This window comes from Adiantum capillus-veneris, chromosome 18, assembly GCF_014529385.1.
Source record: "Adiantum capillus-veneris isolate H3 chromosome 18, ASM1452938v2, whole genome shotgun sequence".
NCBI classification, from domain to species: Eukaryota; Viridiplantae; Streptophyta; class Polypodiopsida; order Polypodiales; family Pteridaceae; genus Adiantum; species Adiantum capillus-veneris.
In genome coordinates this window covers 40,426,521-40,442,400 of record NC_140948.1, presented here as the reverse complement: position 1 = coordinate 40,442,400, position 15,880 = coordinate 40,426,521, and the positions used below count along the sequence as shown (strand labels likewise).

The 15,880-nt window shown below is 43.1% G+C and overlaps 1 protein-coding gene across 1 annotated transcript in view; it reads left to right on the top strand.

The window, feature by feature from the left end:
* LOC147435536 (ras-related protein RABE1e-like) overlaps positions 1-14,691 on the top strand; it is a 33,605-nt gene extending 18,914 nt beyond the window's left edge. Inside the window, exons 7-8 of the mRNA XM_086488581.1 lie at positions 14,312-14,404; positions 14,476-14,691. Of these exons, the coding sequence (XP_086344707.1) occupies positions 14,312-14,404; positions 14,476-14,553 (171 nt within the window). The 3' untranslated portion in view covers positions 14,554-14,691. The remainder of the gene's footprint in view (positions 1-14,311; positions 14,405-14,475) is intronic.
* Positions 14,692-15,880: the final 1,189 nt, after the last annotated feature.

The following is a 15,880-nucleotide window of genomic DNA, read 5'->3' as shown; positions in this document are numbered from 1 at the left end:
CAGACTCACAAAAGTGCCAGAACACTTCCTAAGCTAACTGAACCGAACCCATGTCATAAAGTAGCTTGTCCACGTACACATAGGGTTAGATGTGCACGTGACATCCCCTCCTTTTTAAAGTGAGGTATTGGGTGATTTGCATGGCTTCCTTGTAGGCTGCCAATATTTCGGGATAATCTTTGAAAAACTCTTCAACAACCCACATTGCTTCGTGGGTTCCTCGATCCTTGAACTTCAAAAAGTACTGTCTCACTTGCTTCTTTGAACCATGGCGAAATCGATGCAACAACACTTGCTCCGGCTCCATGACTTCAGCTTCATTGACGATCTCCGACTCTTCTTCGGAGGAAATGCCCCTTGGAGGTGTTCCCTGAAACACTTTCAACCAAGAAACATGGAAAATGTTGTGCATTGACAGGCAATTGCAATTTCATCGAAACCTCATTTATCTTTTTAATAGTAGGAAATAGACCATACATTCGAATAGGCAACTTAGGACATTTCTCGAACTTGCTTAAGACGTTGCTTCATGATTCTTAAATACATCCAATCCCCTTCCTTGATCGAAACATCTTGACAATGCTTATTAGCCTGTCGTGAATAAGACTCCTGAGCCTTGCTTAGCCAAAGCTTCACACTCTCAGAAATTTCATCCAATGACTGACTTTCAACATTGGCATCAGGCATTTGACTGACTGAGCGAGTCAAGAGTGACTAGAACGGATGGCCAAAAGCTGCCTTATACAGAGTTCGACCAATGGCAGAGGAATAAGAGTCATTCAAAATAGCCTGAACTAATGGAAGATAGAGCTCCCAATGAGACTGCTGATCATGCACATATAACTTTAAAACATCAAAAGCCAACTGATTGTAAATCTTTGTTTGACCATCTGACCGTGGATGAAAAGCCGATGAAAAATTCAACTTAGTGCCAAAATTTTCAAAGAGTGCGCGCCAAAAATTGGACGTGAACTTAACATCCCTATCTGAAACAATCGGTTTTGGCAAACCATAGAGGGGGTACCAATGCTTTATGAACAACTGTGCTACATCTTGTGCGGTGACTGTGGCCTTACAAGGAATCAACATGCAAAACTTGCTGAAATGATCAACAATTGTCAAACACTGAGTGTTCCTTGAATGCAAACTTGGTGGAAAGTTAGTCACAAAATCCATGGAAATATCCTGGAAAGGTGCATAAGTTTTAGGTAGCGGAAGCAAGAGGCCTTGTTGCTTACCTTGAGGAGCTTTTACTTTTTGACAAATAGTGCACTGTGTGACATAACGAAACACATTTTTTCGCATTTTCGGCCAATAACAGAATCTTTCTATTTTTTCTAGAGTGGTGCTCATTCCCCTGTGCCCACCCGTGAGAGTCATGTGTATCATGCAATATGGTTGTCCTCAGAGAGGGCAACACACATAAACGTTGACGAAAATACAACAAATCATCACGAATGAGATAGTTGCTTGGCCCTTGGAAAGCAAGAGTCTGCAACCATTGCTTACGAAACTCGGAATCCGCATACTACTCTTCATGTTGTCGAAAGACACACCCTGAAGAGAAATTGTGGATCTTGACTCAAGAGCCAAAATCTGTCCTTTGCGACTCAACGCATATGTAAATAGGGTTAGCTTTTCCAGACACATACTCAATCAAACCTCCAAATTGCTCAAAAAATTGTGACCACCGTTCTTTGCGATCACTCCAATGTGCACTAGGCATAGACTGGAGCCACCTGAGGGCTTGGTAATCTGTGTGAACTATAAACTCTCTACCATAAAGAAAATGCTTCCAATGCTTAAGAGAGTGAATGATAGACAAAAGTTCTTTATCATAAACTGAATAGTTCTTATCTGCACTATTGAGCTTCCGACTAAGGAAAGCTATTGGACGACCATGCTGCTGAAACACAGCGTCTATGGCGACATTGCGCGCATCTGTCCATACCTCAAAGGGGTCAGAAACGGTGCTTCTGTCACCGCAACCTTGAGAGTTGCGAAAGCCTCAATGGTTGCTTTGGGCAAGTCTTTATTCCTTTCCAAACATCAGTCATAGGTGCGGCAATGCGTGTAAAATTCTCTATGTGCGAACTATATGCTTGACATAAACCAAGAAAAGAACGCACATCATATGCAGTTTTGGGCAAATCGCAATTACGTACTTGTTCCACCTTCGTGGGGTCTAGCTTGACGCCTTCTGCAGAAATGATATAACCCAGATAAGTAACATGAGGTGAGAAAAAATTCAAATTTCTTAGTTGCAATGTACAGCTGACACTCATCCAAACGGGTCAATGCCCTTTCTACATCCTTTTCATGTTGTTCCCACAATGCAAAAAAAGAGAGAATATCATACAGAAAGATGAATACACATATACCAACCATATCGCCAAATCGGCCTACCATGAGACGGTTAAATGTATCCACGGTACCTGTCAATCCAAAAGGCATAACAACATACTCCCATTGCCCTCACTTTGTGCAAAAAGCGGTCTTGAAGATGTCGCCTTTGAACACCCTTACTTGATGGTATCCACTCTTGAGATCGACCTTACTGAAGACCTTTGCCCCATTGAGCCTATCAAGGATATACTCAATGCGAGGCATCGGAAACTTGTTCTTGACGGTCATCTTATTCAATGCCCTGTAATTGAGACACAAATGAGACGAACCATCTTTCTTGTAGACAAACAAAATAGGAGCAGCAAAAGGACTTACACTAGGACGTATAAATCCTCTAGCCACCAACTCCGTCAGTTGCCGCTCTAACTCTTCTTCCTGTGTCTTGTTCAAACGGTAGGGAGCCTTATTGACAGGCTGTGCTCCCTCCGTAAGCTCGATGTGATGGTTCTCCGGCCGCTTGGGTGGGAGACGGGGTGGAAGATAATTTTGCAAAAGAGATGCTAAAACTTGGTAAACAAAGTTGAATACCTGTCTGGAGCCTAAATGCTCTGGGTAATTGGAGAGGCATAGATGAATGCCGCTTGTGCTCCTCGTCGTAATTCACGCTTGGCTTGTATATGAGAAATGAGAGGCAAAGAATGCAGACCCTCCTCAGCACGAATGATCATAGGAGAGTCGCTTTTGGCATTTAATGTGAGAGTGTTGTCCTCCCAATCAATGAGAGGGTTATGCTCACGAAACCATCTAATGCCCAAAATTATATCACATCCTGAGAGAGGAGACACGAGAAATTTCCTACGGAAGGCAGCTTGATGAACTGTAATCAACACATCAAGGTACTCTTGCGTGATGAGAGAGTCCATCTCGAGAGCGAAGCCAGTCACCTCGGGAGAAGATGTCTGATTAACCTCTAGGCGGGCTTTCTCTACAAGAGAGGCACCAATCACATCATGTATACTGCTTGGATTAAACAATATGACAAAACGTTGACCCTTTACATGACCATAACACTTCATGAGAGACTCATCAATGTGTGTATCAGAGACATAAGAAGATTCAGTGTGGTTCATTAAAGTGCTGCTGCGCGTGCGGGTTCCTTAGGTTCTTTAGGTGGGACTGTCTTAGGACAAGCCGCTTCAATGTGACCCTTGACGTGACATTGATCCCAACGACCTTCCTTAGCATAAATGACTTGTTCTTCTGTCGTCATGTATCCTCCTGTAATTCCTTTTTCGGCCCTTTTATCAGGGGTTAGCTTAGGTTTAGCAGGTGTTTTAGCTTTACCCTTAGATTCATTGTTAGAGTTCTTTTTCGAAGAATTAGAGGAAGATGGGCCAGAAGAGTTACAATTCTTACCATTCTGCGGGTTCTGAGGAGTTTGAGAGGTTCCTTGAGAAGTCTTCTTCTCCTTAGGCTTTCCCTTATTGTGCTTCATCTCTTGTGCGAGAGCAATCGCTACCACCTTGTTGAGATCGATCAATTGAAGGAAGGGGGTGCGTCTTCATCGGTTGCCTCTAGGTGCGCGGCCAACTGTGCCTCTTGCCATGTGTGGTACCAATTAATGGCATCATCGGCAAGGTACATAGCTATCGTCAAAACCTTGCTATTTCTTGTCTTCTTAGTTGTCGCAAAATAAGCATTAAATTGATGCAACCAAGAATGAATAATAGTAGCATCCATCTTACCATCATACTTACTGAACGTCAACTTCTCGGTGACGGGGTGGTTGGAGTTCGAATGTCGGCTTGTGCCACTGGATGAACCACCAACCTCTTTGGCCAGCTCGGGTTTCGAGGTGAGTACCTGTAGGACCAACTCTTGCATGCGTTGGTCTCTCAGTGCGTCACGCTCTAACTCCAAGGCCGCTCTTTTCTTTTCGCGTTCGCGATCCAATTCCGCTTTTCTTTCGTCGCGCTCGCGCTCCAAGATGGCCTTTCTTTCTTTGCTCTCTTCGTGCTCGTGATCCAAGATTGCTTTTCTTTCTTCGCGCTCGCGCTCCCAAGGCAACGGGATTCGCTTCTTGTTGTGACATCATGTCCATCATCGACTTGACCAAAGCCTCCATTGGATTTGGTACAATCCTTGGCGTAGATGGGAAAGAGGGAGGGTCGGAAAACCTCCTGGTGGGGAAAACTCTTCTTCGCCACTCCCATGCTCACCACTTTCATGCGAAGTATCCATTCCGCTTCGTGTGATGACTATACACTGAAGTCTTGGATTCTTAAGTTCACGAGGAACTTGGTTCTTGTGGGTCTTGGTTCTTGAGGTTCTTGAGGTTCTTCTTTAGCTTGCAATCTGTGTTAGAGAAGGATCTTTTCTTACTCGAGCTCTTCCCTTTCTTGCGGGCGCACCCCTTGGCGGCCTTGCGATCACACCAAGGTTGCTTTTTTCCACCTCACGTCGATTGGCCGGCCGCTAAGTGCACGGTCCGCTCTCAATGAGTGAAAAGAGGCACAAAGGGAGGCTGGACAAGCCCTTCTTTCTTGGGTTTCCTATCACTCTTCCAAAACACGATTAGGAATCGACACGCCCAAGTGGACTTGGGTTATGTGCGACCGCAACAAGCAAAAAGAAAATCTGTGGTTCTTTCCTTGAGTGATACAGAACACTGCCAAAACTCTGATACCAATGTAAGGTGCAAGTGAAGTGAAAGTTGAACTTTGCTCAATATGAGTGCTCCGAACTGTGCTCAAGGGTTCTTTTTACTTACGGAAGGGAGAGCCTTCCATTCCTTTAGTGAGAGAGTGGTAATGATCACAAACAAAGTGGTAGACACTGTGAATGAAGGTGCTGAGATTGAGAGATAGAGAGAGAAGAGAATACAACACTAGAAGGTTGTCAAACCCTCCTCCGAAGGCCCCACTCTCTATGGCGAGAGCGGTCTACTATTGATTGCACAAATCTGGTACAGAGGTGCTGATGCAATGTTCTTGATGCTATGATGCAGTGAGGTTCTAGGTCGGTGACGATGGTGACGGTGAGGCGACGACAACGCTGTTCTGTATGGCTGAAAAATGCTGGTTTGACTTTGTTGAAAACGCTGATGCAGAACTCTGAGAACATTGATGTAGTCGTGTCAAAAAACGCTGTGATTCTTGGCTGGTTTTATCTGTGGACAGCAGGCTGAAAACGCCAATGGATCAGGGCTGAAAATGTTGATTTGATTGCTGTAAAAAACGCTGTCTTGATTGAGTGCTGCAAATGCTTGGGGAAACGCTAGTCCAAAGGCTGATCTGCAACGCTGGAATGGCTGTTGAATACGCTGGGTTTATCTGATGAAAAACGCCAGGGTTTGCAGGGGGTTCTTGCTTGAGAAGGGTGCTAGAGAGCCTGCTGCAAGTAGTTTCTTGTGCTCTCCTTTCTTCTTCTGCCAGAATACACTAGCGCTAGGTTTCTTATATATAGGCTTGGCTAAATTGCCCTACCCAGTTTCCCAACAAAAGTCACTTAAAAATAATAAGTGAAAAATGGCTAAAATAGGGAAAATAGGTTTTCTGCACTGTAAAATGCTCCTGATATAATGTGATGGTAATGCTGATGATCATACTGTGTGCAACCGGAGGATACGCATCTACTCTAAGTGTCTGGACATGCACAGTCTGCGAACAGACTCGCAAAAGTGCCAAAATTGTTTCTAAGCTAATTGAATTGAACCCATGTCATGAACTTTGAAGTAGCTTGTCCACGTATACATAGGGTTAGATGTGTACATGACACCAAGGGCCTTTAAATATGTGCAAAGGGCTCATTCTCTGGCATGCTTGGAGAAGGTGCAGAGTTTGGAGTACCGGCTTGTACTATGTTGATGCAATATAAAGAAATACCGAAAGGGGTGCCAAGGTTTGGGGCCAATACTCTCTGGGGTGGAATTCCGCCACTCAGTGTTGCGTATTGTCTCTCTCTCTCTCTCTCTCTCTCTCTCTCCCTCTCTCTCTCTCTCTCAGTTCAGTTGTTATTGCAGTGCTAAAAGTCTGTTCAATTTGTTCTTTTCTATTGGCATGTGGTGCCCGGCTTGTGACAGTGGTATCAGAGCATCAGGTGTGTGCTTTTATGAAAGCATACCGGTCCTATAAAAGAGAAGACAGAGCAAACCGGAGACTTTTGGAATTGGATTTGAAGTATCTTCGGGTCCCGACCCCAGACTTATTAGCCACTCCCACCCTTACTTCATCACGCATGGGGCGTGCTCCCGTCTTCACCGCTCATGTTTTGCAGGGCATAAGCCATAAAGGTCACTTGCAAGAGAAGGATCCAAGATCTGTTTCGAGTCACTCTTTTTCTCAAAAGCAGTGCCTTGCTGATGTTGATGTCTATAGCTACCAAGCCGCACACTCCAAGGACTTGGCAAGCTTTCAAGAAATTTTTTGTCCGAAGTTATATGGTTTCTGACATCTTCCTTCGGAGTGCAACTTCTGGCAGAATGGGGTATCCTGAAATGCTTGCCATGGAAACCCTAGCAGATTATAACTTGAAATTTCTCGACACCTCTCAATAGATGTCTATTTACGAGCAAATGACCTTGGAGGTCTAGTGCGATTGCTATCTTGGGACTACCATCGCCGCCAAAGAAACACTGTTTGTCCAAGAGCTGATGGACCATGTTGTACTCGGCTACGACCTTATGGAATGAACCTAATCCTAATTTTTGGTGCAGGTTTTAGGATGGAAAGTCAGTCGACTTTTCGAGCTCGATTGATGTCGAGATTGCTTTTTAAGTCTGAAATCTGTTTGAGAACTTGTTTGGTGATCTTGTTTGGAATTTGTTTGAAATGGATGGTATTTGTTTTGAACCTGTTTTGGTGCTGATTTGAAATGTTTGACTCTGGTTTTAATATTGGTTTCATTGATTGGTGATTTTACTCCTGGGTAGAGTAGTGACAAATGATGTTCGAGAATGCTTGTTCATTCATACTCATGGCCCAGACCCTTGCGGTTATTTGCGGGTGAAGTATTGAATGATTGAAAAGTGTTGTTTGAGAATGCTTGCTCATTCATACTGATGGCCTGGACCCTTGTGGTTATTTGCGGGGGGGAGTATGTTGGGGTATAAAGCCCAATGTGGTCGCCCAGGTAAGTGGGCGGGCCGCCAGGTATGTACACATATTCTTTTGTAAAAACCTAATAAGAACTCACTATGCTCTACACATTATAGTAGAGCGAGTTCACCATATCGTCGTGCTCTTCTTCTCGCACTCTCTCTCGTGTCGCACTTCCGCTCGTTCTCCTTCAACTGGTATCAGAGCTCAGATCGAGGCTCGGGGCAGCATTTGCAGGTAGCGAGAGTCACCTGCTCAGATTGAAGTGAAATTCGACAGGCGAAGACACGGCCCCAAATCCTGTGGGAAAGCCCGAAGGCCTTGGTGTTCTCAGAATTTCATTCTGAGGTCATCTCGGCCACCGTTCGGCTTCGACAAAGTTCTGCGCAGGCCATTTTCGACTACGTGGTCTCAACGGGTGCAGATCCGACTCTGCAAATTTGGGGTTTCGGCCTACGACTGCAGGTGTTGAGGATATCGGCACTCCCAGAGTGTTGATTTGTGGCTGTCTACACATCGAAGGACGGCTCACAGTTCTTGGAGGCGTGTCACATACGAAACGGACGCATCTACACACAGACTGTAGGCGAGATCCACTAGTTCATCAGGTAGCTTGTGTTTGTGGCTTGATATTCCAGATTTCATCCTGACATTGCAGGTACTTCCACCACATGGGATGTATTGTCAGAGATGATGTATGTCTGTTGAGGGTTTGCTGGCTGTGAGTCACGCAGCAAACAACCGCCGCAGCGGTTACAACATATAGTGGGAAATTTGTGGATGTATGACTTTGTGGGAAGTTTATGTATTGTCAGATTTACTGCAGCCTTTGTTGAAGGTCGAGTGAGGTTTTATTGAGCTGGGGGATTCTCGAATGTTGAGATCCTTTCGGTGATACAGGTCTTGGAGCGATCCCTCAAGCACCCTTAGATAGGCAGCTAGGATGTATTGACTTGGAGTTAGACAGTTGGGATTGCATCTTTGCTTTACTGCCGTTGAGGCATTGTCGCAGTCTATGCTTACAGGACAGTGACAGACAGTACAGGTGGAGGACAGGTTTATCCACAACTTTTAGTGTTAGAGAGACAGTGGTTTTTTGAGTTGTTTTTGGTCTGTTTTTTGAGTACACCAGAGCCATTTTACAAAGGAGACTCTGCCGAAATTTATGTACAATCTGAAGCTTTCTTGGTTCATTTGACAGGTTGATATTGGTTCAGAGGTCAGTTTACAGGGGAAACTCTACTGAATTTTTCCCAGGAAAGTAAACTACTGTGAAGCGTAGCTATGGGTGGATCACAGGACACTGCTCTTTACAATATCAAGAAGCTGGATGGAACCAATTTCCCATTGTGGAAGGAGCAAATTTGGCACGTGTTGGTACAAAAGAAGCAGATAAAACCTATAAAGCTCAAAGGGATAAAACCACAAGATATGGACGAAGATGAATGGAGCGAAATGGATGAATGGACACTTTCTACCATTATGCTGACTTTGGCAGAAAGCGTTTACTTCAATGTAGCAGACGAAATGTCGGTTTATGAAGCTGAGTGATCTTTATGAGAAGCAGAGTATAGCTTCACAGGTATAGTGGCTTAAGAAGCTTGTTGACTTGAAGATGAAAGAAGGGACACCTATGTCCAATCATCTGAATGAATTCAACGCCATCTACAGTCAGTTGTCAGCTCAAGGTGTCAAGTTTGATGAACTTATTAGAGCTATGTTCCTGTTGATCACATTGCCAGAAAGTTGGGATACTTTTCGCACAGCTTTGAGTAATTCTGCACCTCCAGATGGTTTGACCATAGCAGGTGTAGAAGACAGTCTGCTTACGGAAGAAACCAATAGAAAGACAATGGACAAAGGCAAAGGAACAATCTTAGTTGTCAAGAGAAGGACCAAACAAAAGTACAAAGGTGGAAAGAGAAATCAGTCTCGTAGCAAGTCTCGCAGTGCTAAAGGCAAGAGTGACATAGAATGCTACCATTGTGGCAAGAAGGGTCCCATGAAAAGAGACTGCAGAGAATGGAAAGCAGAAAAAGGCAAAGAGAAAGCTGAAGACCATGGTGAGAAGAACAAGTCCTCTGTGAAAATTCAAGAAATAAATGTGACAAACACTGTTGCAGAGGATGACAGTCTAGTGTCAGGAGACATCTACTTCTTGAAGAATACAATGGACTCGGCTCTTCTCACAGCATCTGATGGACATGCACTGAGTGACTGGATTATAGACTCAGGGACATCACTTCATGTGTCTCCAAACAAGGAGTGGTTTACCTCTTATGTGACCACTAAAGATCATGTTCGGTTAGGCAATGGGTAGACATGTGAGATCTTAGGTGTTGGAGATGTTCAATCGAAGTTTCAGAATGGCTCTTCTTTCACGTTGAAAAATGTGAGACATGTTCCCGCTATTACAAAGAGCTTGATCAGCACATGTTTACTTGATGATGCTGGCTACTTTACCACTTTTGGACAGAACATGTGGAAGATATCCAAGGGTTCTATGACAGTAGCACATGGAGTAAAGTCTGGAGGACTTTACATGATTTATGTATCAAATGTCTCTGAAAATGTAATCAATGTAATCGAGCAGCCGAACGTTTCTTTGTGGCATAGCCGGTTAGGATATATGTCCAAAAAGGGAATGGAAATCTTGTCTCGTTTTGGTTATTTGCCTGGCTTTTCATTTAATAATTTTGAATTTTGTGAACATTGTCTGAATGGTAATCAAACACAGCAGCCACATAAGCATAGAGTAGAAGAGATACACAGTTGGCACTTGTTCATAGTGATTTGTGTGGACCTATGCCTAACCTATCTCTAGGGGGAGCTTCTTATTTTATGACATTTATAGATGATTACTCGAGGAAAGTATGGGTTTACTTTCTCAAGCACAAGGATGAAGCGTTTACTGTTTTCAAAACGTTTGTGACACTAGTGGAGAATCAGAGTGGCAAGAAGCTTAAATGCTTACGCACTGACAATGGTGGAGAGTATGTTTCAAAGGCCTTTCAGGACTTTTGTGAGTCAAAAGGTATAAAATGTGAACTTACTGCTCCTTACAATCCTCCTCAAAATGGTGTTGCTGAGAGGATGAATAGGACTATACAAGAGAAGGTCAGAAGTATGTTGTCTAATGCACAGCTGCCAAATGGGTTCTGGGCTGAAGTTGTATCAACAGCTGTTCATCTCATAAATAGATCTCCTAGCAAGGTTTTGCAGAAGGATTCAATGCCAGAGATGGTATGGTCAAGCAAAATGCCCTCATACAAGCATCTCAGAGTCTTTGGTTGTGAGGCATATACTCATGTTTCAAAGGAATTTAGGAACAAACTTGAGCCAAAGAGTAGAAAGTGCATCTTTCTAGGCTATGGTAATTCTGGTGAGATGGGGTATAGACTTTGGGATCCCGAATCCAGAAAGGTTATCCGCAGCAATGATGTTCACCTTAATGAATCCAAATATCATTCTAAACCAGAGAGGGTTGAGGAGATTAGAAGAGTTGTCTTCCAAGAAGATGGACCTGCACGTGCAAGACAAAATGTCAGGGCTCAAGAGGAGCAAGGACAGGATAGATTGGAACCACGGGTTGTGGTTGAGCTTGAGCCACCTATTTTGCGTAGATCTGGACGTATCACGCGACCTCCTGATCGGTTTGTTCCATCTATGAACTATGTCATGCTGACTGATTGCAATGAGCCTTCATGTTACAAGGAAGCAGTGCAAATGAAGGACTTCGAGAATTGGCAATTGGCCATGCAGTCAGAGATGACAGCCCTGCATAAAAACCAGACATGGAAGCTAGTTATATTACCACAGGGCAAAAAGGCTCTACCTTGTAAATGGGTTTACAGGTATAAGATCACCGCTCATGATAGTCAGCCAAAGTACAAAGCAAGGCTTGTTGCCAAGGGCTTTAAGCAAGAACAAGGCATTGACTTTGATGAAGTCTTCTCTCCGGTGATCAAGATGACTACATTGAGATGCTTTCTTGCATTGGTTGCCATATTAGATTTGGTGTTGCACCAAATGGATGTCAAGACAGCGTTCTTGCATGGTGATTTAGATGTGGAAATTTACATGCAACAGCCAAAAGCGTTTGTTGAGAAAGGCAAGGAAGATTTGGTATGCCAGTTGTTAAAGAGTCTTTATGGCTTAAAACAATCACCGAGGGCATGGTACCATAAGTTCCACAAGTTTATGCTTTCTCAAGGCTACAAACGTAGTGAGTTCGATCACTGTCTATATACAAAGAAGGCTAAGGATGGCAGGTGGCTGATCCTTATTTTGTATGTGGATAACATGTTGATTGCTGGCAAGCACTTGGAATAAATTTCAGCTTTGAAGTCAAAGATGGCAAAATCGTTTGACATGAAAGACATGGGTGAGGCAAGTCATATACTTGGTATGCGCATTGAGAGAGACAAATCAAAGAAGTTGATTTGGTTATCTCAAACAGAGTATATTGACAAGGTTTTGCAACGTTTCAATATGGAGAAGGGAAAGGCATTGAGTGTTCCATTGCCACCATATGTGAAACTTAGCAAACAAGATTGTCCTGTGTTTGAGGAAGAACAGGCTGAAATGGATAAGATTCCATATGCGTATGCAGTGGGTAGTTTGATGTATGCAATGATTGCTACTCGCCCAGACATTGCATTTGCAGTGGGAGTAGTAAGTCGATACATGTCAAACCCAGGCAAGAAACATTGGGAGGCAGTGAAAGGAATATTGAGATATCTGAAAGCTACAAAGAGTATGCGTATATGGTATGGGAGTCAGGAGCTAAGTGTAAAGGGTTTTACAGACTCAGATTATGCAGGTGACTTAGACAATCGAAGGTCTACATCAGGGTATGTCTTTACATTGGTTGGTGGAGCAGTATCATGGCATTCTAGATTACAAGATTGTGTTACTCAGTCTACTACAAAGGCTGAATATGTTGCAGCATCAGAGGCATGCAAAGAATCAATTTGGCTTAATCGACTAGTAACAGATTTGAGAATCAAAGAAGAGATGCCTGTGTTATATTGTGATAGTCAGAGTGCTATACAATTGGCTCGCAATCCAGTTTATCACTCAAAGACAAAGCATGTGGATGTGAAGTATCATTTCATCAGGGAAATGCTCGAGGATAAGCAAATTCAGCTTGTCAAAGTTTACACCGCAGAAAATCCTGCTGATCTACTTACAAAAGGACTTCCCTCAGAGAGCTTTGCGCATTTTCGCAAGCAGTTAGGTGTAGGGAGTACATCACTTCTCTACATCTCTTGTATAAGTTAGCTTGTATAGTAGCTTCTCTCACACTTAAAGTACCATATTGGACTTTAAGTGGGAGGTTGTTGGGGTATAAAGCCCAATGTGGTCGCCCAGGTAAGTGGGGGGGCCGCCAGGTATGTACACATATTCTTTTGTAAAAACCTAATAAGAACTCACTATGCTCTACACATTACAGTAGAGTGAGTTCACCATATCGTCGTGCTCTTCTTCTCGCACTTTCTCTCGCGTCGCAATTTCGCTCGTTCTCCTTCAGAGTATTGAATAATCGGAAAGTGTTGTTTTTACTCGTGGCCCGGACCCTTGTGGTTATTTGCGGGAAGGGTATTAAGAAGTCTGAGCAGTGGTTACTCTGAGCACCTCCAAACAACGCAGACTGCGGTTAAAAGTCCTCTTATCTCTCATGGCCTGGCTTTTTTAAGGTTATTTGCGGGAGGAGTGATGAGGGAGTCCTTGAACAGCTCATGTCCCGGACCTGGATGGTTATTTGCGGGGGGAGTGTTCATTGGCGGCTTTATGTTTCTATGTCTTGTACGTGCATATGTGAGCATTTGTCTTTTCTATTGGCACGTGGTGCTCGGTTTGTGACACTTTTTGCTTAGTTTTTTGACATTGAGTAGTATCATGTACGTCTGTCTTTGTATGACATTGAAAACTGTGTTTGAGTTGAATGTCTTTTGATTTCTTCAAAGTTCAAAGTGGTCATTGGTAGACCGTAGGTTTGAAGGTTCTAAGGTTTTGTCATAAAATTTTTGAAGTTCTATATAACATGATCAATGACTTATCTTTTTAGGCTTCTTGTTTTCTTATATAAAAAAAAAAAAACCTCGTTTCTTAACCGTTTAGACCTTGGTAGAAACTCCGAAACTCTGGTTTTTCCGTTTCCGTTTTGGGTTGTCACTATGATTATTTCTCTCACAGGCCAACATGGTCTTTTGCAGAGGTTAATACAATATTTCTATTTCTATTTTTCTCTCTTTTTGGTAGAGTAATCTTTCTAGCGCGCGTGCACACATGCATGCGTGCGCATATTTACTGCTAATAAGGACTAGCGGCATGTTACAATTTCTTTCGCTGCACATATACCGCATGCATGCTATGGTTTGCTATGGACTTGTATGGTTCCACCTTAGATGATTCCATGTTGCAATGCCCATTAATGCTAGTTTTATGAACAGGCATGTAAGTACTATCAAAATGCAGCTCTCGGTATTATTTACCCTACGATTCCACAAAAGCCATTTGTGTCTTCTTGATGTGTTCGAAACAAAATGGCGAAATGCAGGAAACATTTTTTGTGATTGTGTACCCTACTCACACTGTCGTACTCAGCTCCTTGGGTCTTTTTGTGATTGCTTCCGTATTGGAGACTTTTACTTCAGCAGTTTGAGGGTTTCTATGACTGTTTCTAGCCTTTTGGCATAGCTTCACCCACTTTGGGTGGCCATGTCTTGTATATTGTTTTAATCAATGGAAATGTAGATTCACCCATAAAAAAGTGTGCGCGCACGTGCGTGCGATATCTATGTTGTTGGAAATTTTGGAGACTACAAATTATTCTGATTTGGTCTTTTTTAACATAACCCTATCAGAGTGCCAAAACAAATATGAACGTTGAGCAAGTCTTTTTCACTATTGCAAGAGACATAAAGCAGAGACTGTCAGAGGCCTCCACAAAGACAGAGGTATATAAATGCACTTGAAGTTGTGTAGGATAAAAGGGTTTTGAACTAAATGTTGGGTTTGTGTAATGCAGCCCCCTGCAATCACCATCTCTGCAAATACCGGGAAGGACGCACCTCAGAGCAATCAAAAGTCTGCTTGTTGCTCATGACAAGCTGCGGAAGTGAGGCTGATTGTAAAGTGTTTTGTGGTCCCCAGATCTAGAAAGTGTGGATGGGCTGCTGCCAGTAGAGCGCTCATTAGAGACGTAAGAAGGCAATGTGTCTGCTCTTTGCTAGGATTTACACTAGTTGGGCAGACAAGAGCGCGGGCCAGCTGGCAGCTACTTCTCTTCTATTTATCTGATGTGCCATAAAGGCTTATGAATTGCATTGGTTTCTGACTAGATTTTTTGTACATGAAATAATGTAGGCACGAATACATGACATGTTTTAACATTGTTTTGGGGCAATCCCCCAATGAAAGTTTTGGCGGTTTCGAGGGATATTCTGGGGCTGTTCAATCAAGTAGTAACAAAAAGGACAAATGATCAGTTTGTTGTCGATCCTCATCATCTGTCTCTTCTCGAAGCTCCTTATATCTTGTAGTGAAGAATTTCTGAGTATCCAACCTCTATGGCTCTAATTGATTTAAGTAATTAGCAGTTTTGTGTTTGGCAGTCAGAGCTTGTCTAAAGTTTGATTAGTGTGCTTTCCTCTTTCTTTGCTTTGGAGTGGTCTCCCTGGCTGCACACCTGGATTTTTCTAGCGCTGCAGGCTGTCTGATGTGCCTCGTAAGTATGGAGACCAGGGTTAAGTGAAGAAGGTACTCTGAAGTGACATTTCAGTGTGCCCTTTTATGAATGGTGTCCCTCAATGCAATTTGCCATTTTTCATTTCTCTTACTGATGGTGGAAAAACTGGTCTTGGTGCAAGTAATTGGTTGGTAATTGATGAGTGCTTCAACATCCCCGCGGGCAAAAAACAGAAAATGAACACATGCATGCACACGCAGAGAAGGAGAATAAATTTTAAAGCTGGAAAACAACATCGAGACCTCAAGAATCTATCCCAGGAGTCTCGAACTCATTTTGTTTGTTTGTGTGTGTTGTGCGCGCGCGTGCGCGAGATAGAGAGATTTTTTGTGTGTGCGTGAGATAGAGAGAGATTTTTGCACACCTGTTCTTCGTTTTAGTCCATAGAAAAAAAATGTTGCAGGGGACAGAGGAGTTGGTTGGAAGTGTTTTTTCTGGTTATTCTTTTTTGGAGACTATCCAAAGCATGTGCATGAGCCAATCATCTTCTTCCTTGCCTTGACAGGGGTCCGGTGTTCACTGAAAACCTGTAAATATTTACATTGCACTTGCTAGGTTTTGGTTTCTACCTGTAAAATAAAAATTTACAATTTTGAAAAACTGTAAAATTTTCCCTAGTTTAGTTATAATTTTCAAAAAAAGCCTGCAAAATTTAGGAGAAAACAAAGCCCAATTCTTTCTATTT